The sequence below is a fragment of the Notamacropus eugenii genome, chromosome 4 (assembly GCF_028372415.1).
Source record: "Notamacropus eugenii isolate mMacEug1 chromosome 4, mMacEug1.pri_v2, whole genome shotgun sequence".
Taxonomy (NCBI): domain Eukaryota; kingdom Metazoa; phylum Chordata; class Mammalia; order Diprotodontia; family Macropodidae; genus Notamacropus; species Notamacropus eugenii.
Genome location: NC_092875.1, coordinates 358,267,341 through 358,281,348, shown reverse-complemented (window position 1 = coordinate 358,281,348; position 14,008 = coordinate 358,267,341). Strand labels below are relative to the sequence as shown.

At 34.8% G+C, this 14,008-nt stretch overlaps 1 protein-coding gene across 3 annotated transcripts in view; it reads left to right on the top strand.

Annotated features, from left to right (window-relative positions):
* The window catches only part of SEMA5A (semaphorin 5A), a 660,701-nt gene that overhangs the window by 429,794 nt on the left and 216,899 nt on the right, over positions 1 to 14,008 (top strand). For all 3 annotated transcript variants that reach the window (XM_072605411.1, XM_072605412.1, XM_072605414.1), the window contains exons 10-11: positions 1,937 to 2,072; positions 10,847 to 11,051. In XM_072605411.1, coding sequence (XP_072461512.1) covers positions 1,937 to 2,072; positions 10,847 to 11,051 — 341 coding nt within the window. The remainder of the gene's footprint in view (positions 1 to 1,936; positions 2,073 to 10,846; positions 11,052 to 14,008) is intronic.

The following is a 14,008-nucleotide window of genomic DNA, read 5'->3' as shown; positions in this document are numbered from 1 at the left end:
TGAACTTTCAAAAGAAATCTTGGAAATTTTTAGGCATAGAAATAACATAGCCAGATTTATACAGAGAAATGATTATGATGACTATCATAAAAGCTGAATTAGGTAGGAGAAAATGTAGAGGAAGAAACCCCCATTAAGGAGCTCTTGCAGTAGGTCAAGTGGATGGTTGTTAAGAGTGATACCAGAGGGAATAGATGGCATTGGGTAAGAGTGGGATATATTACAGAGGTAAAATCAAAAGGACTTGATGAATTATTGGATAGAAGTAAGAGAAATGATATAGGCATCATATGCCTAAGATAGATAACTTGGTAGCCTGTGAGACAGACAGAAGTAAAACTAAGCATGATGATCCATGACTGCAATGACCTTACACTGGGAGAAAAACACATAAAGAGGAAGCTGGCATGAGTGTATGTGGAGAGTGCATATGTGGAGACATAGTTTGGTTGGCCAAGATGTGAGAAAGAGGCCTGGATTCAGTCAAGAAAAGACAAAAGCTCAATTATTCTAATTGAAAGTGTTGCAGGGGTAGAGTCCAAGTTTCCGATAGGGAGGTGGTGGTCATGCCAGAAAGCAGGCAGCATGGTTTAGACATGACTGGAGGCCTAGATCTGGGCAAGAAGAGGCAAATGCTCAACTGTAAGAACCCAGGCTGGCTCAAAGGCTAGAGTTCAAGATTACAGTTAAGAGATAAGGTTGTGAATATAGGATACTGGGTGAATTTTGGAGCCATGACAGAAACTGTGAAGTCCTAAGGAAAAGAAAGATTCAGAGGGAAAGGTTTATTAATCATTTTTGACTAAGTGGGTTTCATGTTATACATCCAGACATCCAGGTGTACAAATCCAGAAAACACCTGGCCTTTTTTAGTATTGGGCAGGCAGTCTGTCCCAATATACATAAAAAAGAAAGCAGCGTGTACAGAAGGGATAGAAAAGCTGTGAACTTTATGGCTTATGAAACCATAAAACTTGGGCGACAATAAACAGTAATGTTTAGCTATGAAAACCTCTATGAAAATGCTATTGCTTGCACTGCATTTAATAATTGACCCTTAGTGTCAGTTGCTAACAGCAAAACATCTGTGATTTCTCCTTTGATGTTACAGGAGTTGTTTGATAGTAAATGGATTTAATTGTGCTGAACTGGTAGAAACTAGTTCCTTGCCAAGGGGGTAATAAGTTCTTAGGAGTTAGATTTTCTCTTGTAAATGTTGATATGAAATCACTTTAAGAATTACCACTTTTTTTTTTTTTTACTTTTCACTTCAAACCAAATTTTATTTAGCAAAATGGCTTTGTGGCCATAATGATTAGTTTAAAGGTGTATCTTAGACTTCTGTCAGCCTGCATAAACAACCTCTTGTTGGTCCTTATGTTTAAAAACTGTATTTAGTGGTTTAATATGCTTGTGTCAATGTTGCATTAAACTTTTCCCCTTACTTTTTATAGTCTATGATGGGACTTCTTCCCCTAAACTGATTTTAACTGATTGCTTTAGAGAGGGCTGCCAGGAGAAGTAAACAGGGAAACGGTGAACATGAGAGCAAGGGGAGAGGCAGCTTAGACCCTCATGGACAAACCAGGGCAAAGACTTTTGTCTTAGGGAATTTACAAACCAGAATATCCACCCCTTCAAATGTCTGTGTCAGCAAATTATGACTGTCTCATGAATTAATCCAATTATTCTGGCAGAATTAAAAGTAAGTACTCATTTGTCAAGAAACCTCTGTTTTATGTCAAAATCTTTGTTCTCCTACAAGATTACTGAAAATGACCATTAATTGTTTTGATTTTAGCTTTTCTAAGAACTTTAAGTAGGTAATGTTCTAGAGGGACTATAAAAGTCACTTTCACATTAAAAAAATAAAAGAAACATGCTCGTGGGTTCCTTGGTGGCCTTTTTCATTTTTTTTTTTTAACTTTTTCCGCAGTAACAGTATAGCTGCCTCCGCTGTATGTGTGTTCAACCTGAGTGCCATCTCTCAGGCATTCAATGGACCTTTCAAATATCAAGAGAATTCTCGCTCAGCATGGCTGCCCTACCCGAATCCCAACCCCAACTTCCAGGTAATTTCAGAGGAGAAGAGGTCATTGCTTTTCAGTCATTTGTTTCTGAAAGAATCCAAGAGATATAGGTAAAACTTTGGGGGAAGTGATTTACCCATATTATGGGCTTCATAAAGGTTTGTTGAATTTTTTTATTTGAATATTCATCACACATCAGATTGTTTCTTCCTATGGACAGATTCACAGAAACAAACAGAAAGGTAGATACAGTGAAAATGTTGCTTTTCCTAAATTATAATGAGAATGAATAATGGACAGAATTATGGACAGTGCTGTTTCCAGTCACAGGCTAAGGGCAAGTCCTAAATTTAAAGTAATTATGTGTACTCTTACTTAGAAAACACCTCTACTGAATGACATTTTAATTAAGCAGATGTTTGGGCATGATATAGGAGATATATCTAAAGAAAGTTGGAAGCATTTATTAGTAAAGCATATATGCATTCTCACAGTTATAAAACTTTTGTTATGTGTTACAATAAAAACGTGCAGTATGAGTGGAATTGGGAAATACAGTGGAAGAAAAGATAGATGCCTTTCATCTATAGATTTCAAATAATCTGACAAAATGATCTTTAATAAATTCATCTGGGCATACACAAAAAAAGTAGAACTTAGGAAAGATTGATTGTTTGCTAAGGTCACAAACCATTGTCAGAGGCTTTTGAATTCAAAGCATGTGTTTGAAGGCTTTATTTGAGAAATTCTTATTTGATATTCATATGAGTTTGATGATGAGAGAGGCCAAGGAAAGAGAAATAAATGCACATGTCTTGTAAATCACAGCTGGCCAGTAGAGCTAATGAAGTTGGCAGCTCAACAAAAAATAAACAGACTTTTATTTCCTTGCTTAAAGATAAATAGAGAAGTCAGCATAGTATAGCAGATTATAGAACTGGCCTCAGGACCAGGAAGGCCTGAATTCAAGTCTTTTCTCTGACTCATACAGTCTGTATGACCCTGAATGTCATTTATCAGAATCCTCACTGTTCTAGGAAACTCTCTGAGACTGTCATCTGTAGAAAAGATTCTGATCCACAGTGGTAGAGAAAGCTTCCTCATGTGAGAATTCTCTACATCATTAAAATCATAGGATTAATCTTTTTCCATATCCTTAAAGATACAAGTATAGAATTCTTATAAAAATTAATACAATTTTTTTTAGTCAGAGTTCTGAATTATGGTAGACAAAACTTCCCATCCATACTCCTTAAAGGGTGAGATGTAATAATGCTCTTTCAATTCTATCTACTTTTATTGCATTCTATTTTAAATTTAATTTAATTTCTGTTAAAGACTGGATTTCCCTCTCTTCCATTACTGATCAATATGGGAAGCCTTGATTTACCTCAGGCTATTTTAACTCCCTTTAGGCCACTTGATAATCTCTTGATTTGTAGGTGAGATGGGAGAAGACTCGGTAAAATGATACCAATCAACTTTGTCACTGCCAATCAAAACTCCTAAAGTCAAGAGATCCACCAAATCTTTGCCTGCCTGGTAGCTAGGATCACGTGTATGCCACCATACCCATCTTTCAGCCCTACTTTTTAAAAAAAAAATGAGGTGCCAAATCTCCCTGAAGAATTTCAAAGGATGAAATTAAAGTAAAATATAGAAGTTAATTATATTTGTAAACACTTTTAAGTTATGTGTTTTCTGCTAAGAGATTCTGAGTGAAATGACAATAGACAATCCCCTAACTTGGTAACACTCCAGTAGTTTTAAGGAATGCCAAATATATAGCAGCTGTTCCCCGCCAGACACACACACACATACACACACACACACACACACACACACACGCTTTCCCTTCTAAAATGTCTCCTGATATATTAATAGGTAAAATACTTGTTATACTTTGTATTGCACTGTTCACAAGAATCATATTGTATTTAAATGGCACCTAAAGACTTGTGGCACTTACTTCATGCTCTGGGATTACACCATATAGTCTATTCTGCCTGGGGTGGAACTTGAGATTTCATCACATTGAAATCATGCATGCAGTATGGTCTGCTTGGGACAAAATTTTTGATGGATGATGACTATATACAGATTTTGTCTATTTGTTTGATTTCATGTTCCAGTATTTGGTTTGTAAGGCATTTACAATTCTATCAAAAAAATTGGTCCTTGTTCATCTTGATTTAAACAAGCTTTGTTCTAGTTTTAAAGAAAAAAAAATAAGATAAGGCTGAATATCCTGGATATTTTCTCCCATTGCATTGGCATTTAAATCCCTTCACAACCTGGCTTCATTGTACATTCCCAATATTATCATACCTTGCTCCCATTCATATACTTTGTAGTCCAGGCAAATCTATCTTCTTACTGGTCCTTCTACATGACTCTTCATTTTCCATCAACATATTTTTTTTTTTTCTATTTGCTCTTCTCCATACCTGAATTCCACTCCTTGCTTGATTTCCCACCTCTTTGAATTCTTTGTTTCCTTCAAGACTCACTTCAAGTAGCATACTTGAATACGTTCCTACTGTTTGCTTCCCCCCGCTCCCCAACTCTACTTTAAGACTTGGAAGATGTTCTGAAAGTTTCAGTATTATTTTCCCCTACAATGGCTCCCACAGAAGCTAGAGGAGTTTAGTAGGAATGGGGAGGAGGAAGAAAGGAAAAATTTCAGTCATTTCTGGGTGAGGACTACCTGTGTAATGTTAGACTGTGCTCCTCAAACAGTTGTTATGGGCACAGACCCACAAATGGACTTTAGAAGAACTTGGAGCACCTGTTCTTTAATGTTGTTACTTACAAGAATGATCGTTAAGTCATTTTTTAAAATTTCATTGATAAAATAGTCTAGACTTTCACTGGGCATTATGGTGTTGGGCATATCACTATGTAATGCAATTATAAGAAAAAATATTTTGTCTTTTATTTTTTAGTTAATAGGTTTAAATACCATCTATTCTTTCCAAGGAAATTCATCTTAGGGACAAGATTGATAGAACTAAGAATCCTAATAATTACACAACCGAGTTATCTATGCCCTATGGTAAATAGGGAGTGGGGAATTAGTCTGAATTATCAAAGAGCTTTGCCCTGCAGCATCTGTGTGCTTAGAAGCAGGTAGAGAAATATCTTTCATCCTTCTTTATACAGGGAGAGACCATCAGAGCTTCATGTGCTGTGGTCACGGTGTTCAACAAACTGTAATGTTAAGTGATTGACTATGTGCTGCTTTCATGGAACTTGTTAAGAGTGAAATCAAACTGCGAGTTCAAAATCCAAACTTTTGCTACCCATCTACATACCTACATATATACATACGTACACATGTACGTATAAATGGAATATTTTTGTATCTACATATATGTATAGCTATATTTATGTATATATAAGTATACATGTAATCACACATGCTCTTTCATTTACAGTTCTACAATCTAATTCTTTTTTATGCTTGATTCAGCAACACAAAATCATATTTAACTTGTTATTATGGTTAATGATTGAACCTTTTTCTTGTGATTATATAGTTTGCCTTGATAGAGTGCTTTACAATTCAAAAAGTACTTCCTTCAAAGCAATCATTTCTGGACCATTCTTTTGTTGCCCTGAGTCACCAGTCGTCCTAATTCCATCTGCTTATATTATCAGTCTAGTTCCTTATTGTTGTCTTTTACCTCTGTGATTTGCCCTTTAAAATGGGTTTGGCACCTGGCTTAAAGTCTTCCTTTCTACCTGAAACTCTGCCCTCATATTTGGTCATGTTAATATACTTTTTTTATGTTTGCACAAACACCTTGATCTTTCAATTCTTCTATTTTTTCAACTCTCATGACATTTATCTTCATTCTACCTCAATATCTACAGGTATGGCTGCATCTTAGTTTTTGCAAGTGCCTATGTTCTGCCTCCATGATCATGAATTCTCCATTTCTTCTCCCAGCCTTCTGTCTCTCATCACTTCCATTAACTCATTTCTTTTTTCTGTGTAAGTTCCAGTCTTCCTCTTTCCCAGTCTCCCAGTCCCTCTGTGCTGCTTTGCCCTCACTTTTCTTTTTATAGACTTTAACATAGAGTTAATGAGTTTAACTATACTTCATCTTCTACTTTTAAATCTCTTACCTATCAATCCTTAAGTGTTATTATTGATGACTTAATATGATGCCTATTAATCATTAATTATTATTATCTGTCATTTAATAAGCGCCTGGCATTGTGTTAAGGGCCTGGGATACAACTTAAGGCACAAGATAGTGTCTACTCTCAAGGACCTCAGCCTACTAAACGATAAGGTGAACAATTAAGCCATATACAGGATACGTTTGAAACAATCAATAAAAGAAAGACAGTTAGCATTAAAGCAGATTGAGAAAGTCTTCTGTGTAGAATATAGCATTCTAGCTTGGACTTGAAGAACACCTGGCAAGTCATGAGGCAAAAGAGAAGGGAAGAAAAGAAGTGCCCACATTTTGTTAGAACCCAATATGAATTATCCTTACTTTTTCATTCCCTTTAACATATTTACGAACACTGCCATATGGACCACTAAAGATTTACATTATCTTATCTCAGCTGGGTCTCACTGCTATATAGCAATTATTTAACTTTTCTGGACTGACTTTATTCTGGTTCTCAAAGAGACTGTCCCAAACCTAATCTCTACCATCTCTTCTCCTCCTCATTTCTTCCCAGCATTTCACCTCCTATATTTAAAGAAAACATCAGCAATCTTTTATGACCTTCTTCTTTTGCACTCTCAGTTCCCTACTTCAGAATAATTCTTTATCATCTCTTCTCTTTGCTTCAGTTTGTGAGGAAGGTGGTTCTTTCTCTTGCCAAAGCTGGACTCTGTCTTATTCTTGATCCCCTACTGGATCTCTGCAAAGAGTTTACCCAGCTGCACAGTCTCTATCTCTTGCTCAGGTCTTTATTATCCCTCATCTAAATTATTACAATAACTTTCTAATTTGTCTCCCTGCTTCCATGTTCTCTCTTCTCCAGTCAATCCTCCAAATGATATATCAAAGTAGTAATTCTGAAACATCAGTTTGAACATCTTAAAAAATATTCAATGACTTCCTGTTACGTTTAGGTTAAAGTATAAGCTAGGTGACTCATTGAGTAGAATGCTGGGTCTGGAATCAGGAAGATCTGAGTTCAAATCCAGCTTCAGACATTTACTAGCTGTCTGATGCTGGGCAAGTCACTTAACTCTGTTTGCCTCGGTTTCTCATCTGTAAAATGAGCTGGATAAGGAAATGGCAAACCACTCTAGTAGCTCTGCCTAGAAAACCCAAATGGAGTTGTGAAGAGTTGGAAATGACTGAAATGACTGAACAACACAAATTCTTTAGTTTGATATTTCAATCTCTTCTTAAGATGACTTCAATCTACCTTTCAGTCTTATTTCATATTCCTTACCATCACATACTGTATATTTAATGAAATTGACCTTCTAGTTATTATAAAAAGTTGACATTTCATTGCCCATCTTTATTCCATTGTCTGTCACCAATGCCTAGAATTCATACCCTTCTCATTTTAGCCTTTTAAAATTGCTAACTTCTTTCATGACTCTGTTTAAAGAGCCATTTGAACCATGATCCATCAGTATCTACATCAGTTATATAATGTTTACTTATATTTGAACATATTTTTCCAATATTATAGGAGGTCCTTTATCTTCATATGAGTATTTCACTTAAAAACATTCACCTTTGTGACTCATATAACAGGTATAATAAATGCCTGATGAATTGAATTGCTAAACAAATGCGGATGTTAAGTATTTCCTGTGGACAAATTCTAAGCTTAAATAAACTATATTTTCCCTAAAGAGCCCTTATTAGATTGCTGTCCAAGAATAAATAGATCATATCATCAAATATCATCAAAATAATCTTACAATAACAAAGCTGTATTGAGCTGTCTCCTATGATCAGGGCACTTTGCTAAATTGTGGTGCTATATCCTCAGAGGTCTTTTAGTTCAGATCAGCACATATGGCATGAGTGTAAAATAATGCAGCAAAGAATGATTTTGCAAAAATAATCAGTCAACTAACCATCAATTATTTATTGTATCTGCTCTATCCCAAGCTTTGTGTTGGTGCTAGAGATACAGTAATAAAAATCCATCAATCCCACTCATGAGGAGCTTGCATTCTAGTAGATCACAAGTATATCACATATACATGCTACAAAGCATATATACACACATATATTACATATAAAAAGATAATAAATAGAATTATGTGAAAAATAGTAGAATACAACATAGTGTTAGAGTCCTAGACTGTAGTGTCGCTAAGATGGGCTCCATATATTTGATGGTTCCTGAGCTGCATATTAAAGAAAGAGAGGAGACCATTAGGTGGATATCATGTGAGGATATGCTTTGAAGACATGGGCAATGAGTAATCAAAAAGCAAAGAAACAGGAGATACTGGGTAGTGTTAAGAAGTAATAATAGAGTATAAATAAAATAACAAATATAACATAACATGATATATACTAATATTATTATATTAACCATATTAATATAATATATAATATAATACAAACCAGCAGTTTTGCTGGATTATATGTGAAAATGATATCCAACAAGACTGGAAACATAGGTTGGGGCAAGGTTGTGTAAGGCTTTAAAAACTAAACACAGGATTTTATTTTAGATCCTATATAAAATGACTAGAGATCCTAGCCCCTAGAGTTATTTGAGTAGAGAAATCACATGGCAGTTTTGCTCTTAAGGAAAATGACTGTCTACAGTGTGGAACAATGGTTAGAGACTTTAAGCAAAGAAATCAATTAGAATACTGTTGTAGTCATGTAGGAAAGAGTTAATGAGCTTCCATCAAACTAAGATGGAAACTATGCATATGGAGAGAAAAGATCAGATTCAAGAGATATTGTAAAGGAAGAAATAGCAAGATTTGGCAAATTATGGAAGAGTGAGTAGTCAGGATCATGCCAAGATTGTGGTGACTTTGATAAAAGCAAATAGGGAGGTTTAAAGCACATAACATTCATTTAGTTACAAGTTACTAAAAGAAACTGAATGGTTTGGCATTACAGGCTTTTTTATTGTGTTGATTTTAGGAAAGTCAGCCATTCTTTTACAAAATGCATTCTTTAGCTGTCTTGGAGAAAGAAAATGGCCTAGATGGGCCTGAATCTGACATATCTATAGATTCTTTTCCTATAGGGAAGATACTGTTTGTTGGCATGGTAGTTGTTAAATCATTTATTTTATAATTATCATAATTCTTTCCTGTATTTATCTATTTACACGAGTTCTGTATTTTGTAATGTCAAAACATTAAGATGAATAATATTCTATATGGAATACTGGATTTCTGTATTGAATGGAAGTCACAGTAGATGATTTTTAAATTTTCCTTCTACTTCCAAGATTTTAGGATTCTGTTTTATAAGCTTGCTGTTACCACGGCATCTGTCACATCCCTCCACTTGTTATAAGCATGCATTCTATTTAAGAAAGAAAACCCTCCCACAAACTTCCATTTTTCTTTACTTTTGTACCCGTGACTTGCTTTTAAACCCAAATTTCAGGATGTCAAATTGTGAGTGATACTTTCAGATTGTTATAGACATTGAAATTTGCTTCTACATACTTCTAATATCAGGTTCTGAAAAACATAAATCAAATTTAAACTGGGATTTTAAGTTTAAAAGAAATGAAAAAAAGTTCCTGATCCCTTCACTTATCCCTTACTTCATGTCAGTCAAGGACACATCACTAACTCCTTCTAACTCATATCTACCCCGCTCCCCAAAATAAGTAAATAAAAGATAAACAATGAACTTTTCTACTAGTTCGTACTCAAATTTAGATAACAAATGGAAACATTTCTCAGAAAGTGATTTTTAAAGTCTGCCTGAATGAAATCCATGTTGATTATTTTCTTTGTACCTGAAATACACATACATACACATGCACACACATATGTGTGTATATACAAGTTTTCCTAAGTTGTATACTTCTAAGGCTATTCAGATAGAAACAAACTGACTTTTTCCCTGCAATTTGGGTGCACTGGGTATGAAGGAACTCAGCCCTCTTTTGGTAACTTTACATGAATGATGTTGAAGCAATATTATACCTTTCACAAATGAAATAACAGAGCTCTGTTTCCATGTAATCCATTTATAGCCTTATAGATCCATTATTCCTATGGGAAATATAATAAATCAATGTAATGTTCCAGAATGCTGCATTTTGAATTTGGGTCTCTGATTTAGCAGACAGATGTGATAAAATACACTTAGCCAGACAACTTCCAGGTGGCTACAAGTGAGCTGGGAACTTATTGGGCATAAGGTATGTTAGCTATAGCTAGCATTAACTTATACTCAATATTTTTACTCCTGCTCTGTCCTCTTCAGAAGTTATGATATGATCGACATCCAAATGGGTAGAATGGTGATATTCAGGATACTGTGAAAGAAGTACATTCTTTAGTTAATTTGATAGTGTGTATATTTGTTATGTGTGTACATGTACGCATACATATATTATACTTGCATACACATATGTGCACATACATACTAATATTGTATTGGAACACTGCAAATGCATGCATATATACTGTATGCATATACATATATGAATATATTTATATGTGTATGAACATGAGAGAGAGAGGTAGGAGCTTGTTTCCACAATCTCACTACAAAAGTACCATTACCTAATTTTGTATCCTGCTACCATGTTTACCTACTATATGCATGGTGTGACAATTGGTGGTTGCCTACAGTAATAAGATCATCTTTCCTCATTCACAGTGTGGTACAGTGGACCAGGGCTTGTATGTGAACCTGACAGAAAGAAACCTTCAGGATGCTCAAAAGTTCATTCTTATGCATGAGGTAGTACAGCCAGTTACTACAGTTCCCTACTTCATGGAAGACAATAGTCGATTTTCTCATGTTGCAGTAGATGTTGTGCAAGGAAAAGACATGCTCTTCCATATCATCTATCTGGCTACAGGTAAGAGTTTCCCATTCTTCAGATGTGTGAATTCTTAGTTTTAAAAATTCTAATTCAAACTGACTTTTTCTGCTTCCCATTCATTACTGCCTGCCTCACTGCCACTCCACTCCACTCCACCCCACATAAAATATCTTCTTTTCTTGGTTATCCTTTCTATTTCTCCTCGAAAGTTGTGATCCTTAACCATCTGTTCATCCTTTTATTTTGAAATAAAAATGAGTGATGGCTTATTACTTAGCTGCATGAAGAGAATGTAAAATAATATCCTTTTTGGCAGAACCTAATGTGTGTCATTTAAGGTGTTTGAATTGTTTGTTGAAAGACATCGTAAGGAGGACTGCTGCCCTGTGGCTGTATGAAAATGTCCCATTGGGTCAAAAATTGTAGGCATAGCACAGAATTCTCATCTGAGGAACATCCCAGTGAGCACAGATGCTTTAGGTAACTCTACAGAAAATTTAGGTGAGAATTCATTAAGTTATAAATGGCAATGGTCTTTATTAAATTTTATAGTCAATTGCAATTTCTGAAGGGCTACAGTATATAATCTCAAGGTTGCATAATAACCAATAAGAATCAGCATAGCATATGGAGGAAAGGTCAACCATTGTCTCAGGAAGAACTGTGTTTAAATCTTCATTTGGTTTATACTAATTGCATGACTGTGAACATGTCATTTCATCTTCAGGTAACTCAGTTGAAACTACAAATTGTAGATTAATTATGTATCTGGCTTGATGGAAGTTCTCCACACTGAGAGTTTTCTAGAGCAAGGGAATCATGAGTCCAGATGGAGAACAGAAAATAATAGTAGCAATTCAACAAAAGTTATAGAACTATTCTAGGTTAAAGAATTTCCTCTATATTCTTTTTTACCACTTTCTCTTGAGGCAGGTTGCTTAAGATTGTGGCATGTCCTTCTTAAAGAACCTCTCCCTACATTTCCAATCTTCTCATTGCAAGATCCATAGATTTAATGGACAAGGGGGAAACTTGGAAATCGGTTGTTTAAACCTCTCACTGATGGCCAAATGTATGTGTCTTCTTTGAAAGTTCTCACGCTCAGATCAGGGTTCATTGAGGCTGACAGAAAAGATCTGACAAGATCATAACACTCTTTAATAGCTAGTAATCCAGTGCTAACTCCCTACACTTTGAACAATGATTTGCTGTCAAAGTTGGACTTAATTCAGAAAGCAGGACAGGAAAAGCCTTAAGAACTCTAATCAGTGCAATAACCAACCATAATTCTAGAACACTGATAATAAACTATGCTTCTTACTTCCTGATAGGAAGATACACTGGGTGTAGAATGAGAAAATTTTTTTTGAAGCAACCAATACAATGATTTGTTTTGCTCACCCCCAAGGTCAAAGTCAAAAACTAGGCTGAAAAAATAAGCTAACAACAACAACAAAAACAACAACTTGGCCATAAAAAACTTCTGTGGCATGAAAGACCAAGATGTAAACTCAGAAGAAGAAAGCAACGTGAAAGCAGCTATAAGCAAAGAGTCAAAATAAAAATGCTAATTGGAAACAAGTCAGAATAAAATTTCTAGAACAGTTAACTGAAAAGATAAAGGTGGTAGAGGAAAAATTAGGAAATGAAATGAGAGTGATAGAAGAAAATTATGAAAAGATAATCCAAAAGTGGTACAAAAAAAATAAGGAAGAAATTAACACCTTAAAAAACCAGAATAGATCAAATGGAAAAAGAAATACAAAAATTCACTGAAGAAAAGAAGTTCTTAAAAAGCAGAATTCACTATATGGAAAAAAGGTACAAAGAAGGTACAAAGGTACAAAGAAGATAATAATTCCTTAAGTACTAGAATTGAACAAGTGGAACCTGATAATTCCACAAAACATTGAAAAGCAATAAAACAAAGTGAAAATAATGAAAAAGAAGAAAATGTAAAATATCTCATTAAAAAAAAGCTGACATTGAAAATAAATTAAAGAGAAATAATTTGAGACTTATTGAACTACCTGAAAGCCATGATCACAAAAAAAGCCTAAACACTCTGTTTAAAAAAATTACCCAATATCTTGGATCCAGAGGGCAAAAACCAAAATTGAAAGAATCTTCTGATCACCTCCTGAAAGAGATCACAAAATGAAAACTCCCAGGAATATTATAGTCAACTTCCAGAGCTTCCAGGTCTAAGAGAAAATAAATCAAGCAGCCAGGAAAAACAAACATTCAGATACTATGGAACCACAATCAGGAACTTAAAAGATTTAGCTGCTACTGCATTAATGGAGCAAAAAAATCTGTAATATTGTATTCTGGAAGGCAAGGAAACTAGGATTACAACAAAGATTAACCTATTCATCAAAACTGAGTATAATCCTTGATATTTCATGGAATGGATATTTCATGGAATAAAGAACTTTCAAGCATTCCTGATGAAAAGACCAGAACTGAATAGAAGCATAAAAAGGTAATGAAAGAGAAATCAAAAGAGACTCAATCAAGTTAAACTGTTTGCATTCTTATATGGGAAGATGACACATATAACTCTTAAGAACTTTATCATTATTAAGACAGTTGAAAAGATTCCCCAAAGACAGAGGGAATGAGTAAGAGTTGATTATGTTGGGATCATCTCAAAAGAAATGGAGGAGTGGCAAAGAGGAATCCATTGGGAAAAGGGAGAAAGGAGAGATAAAATGGGAGAAATTATGTCACATAAAAAAACTAAACAAAGAAGAGCTTTTATGGTAAGGAGGGAAATAGGTGGTAACGTTGAGAAAATGCATGAACCTTATGCTTATTAGAATTGATTCAAAGATGGAAGAATAAACACACATGTACATATGTTCTTAAATGTTTCTGTACACATATATGGTTTCTTTTGTCTCCGCTATTATATTGCCTATATATGTATGTATCGTAAAAATATGTATATTCATCCACATACAAATATGTATACATGTATACAAACAGAG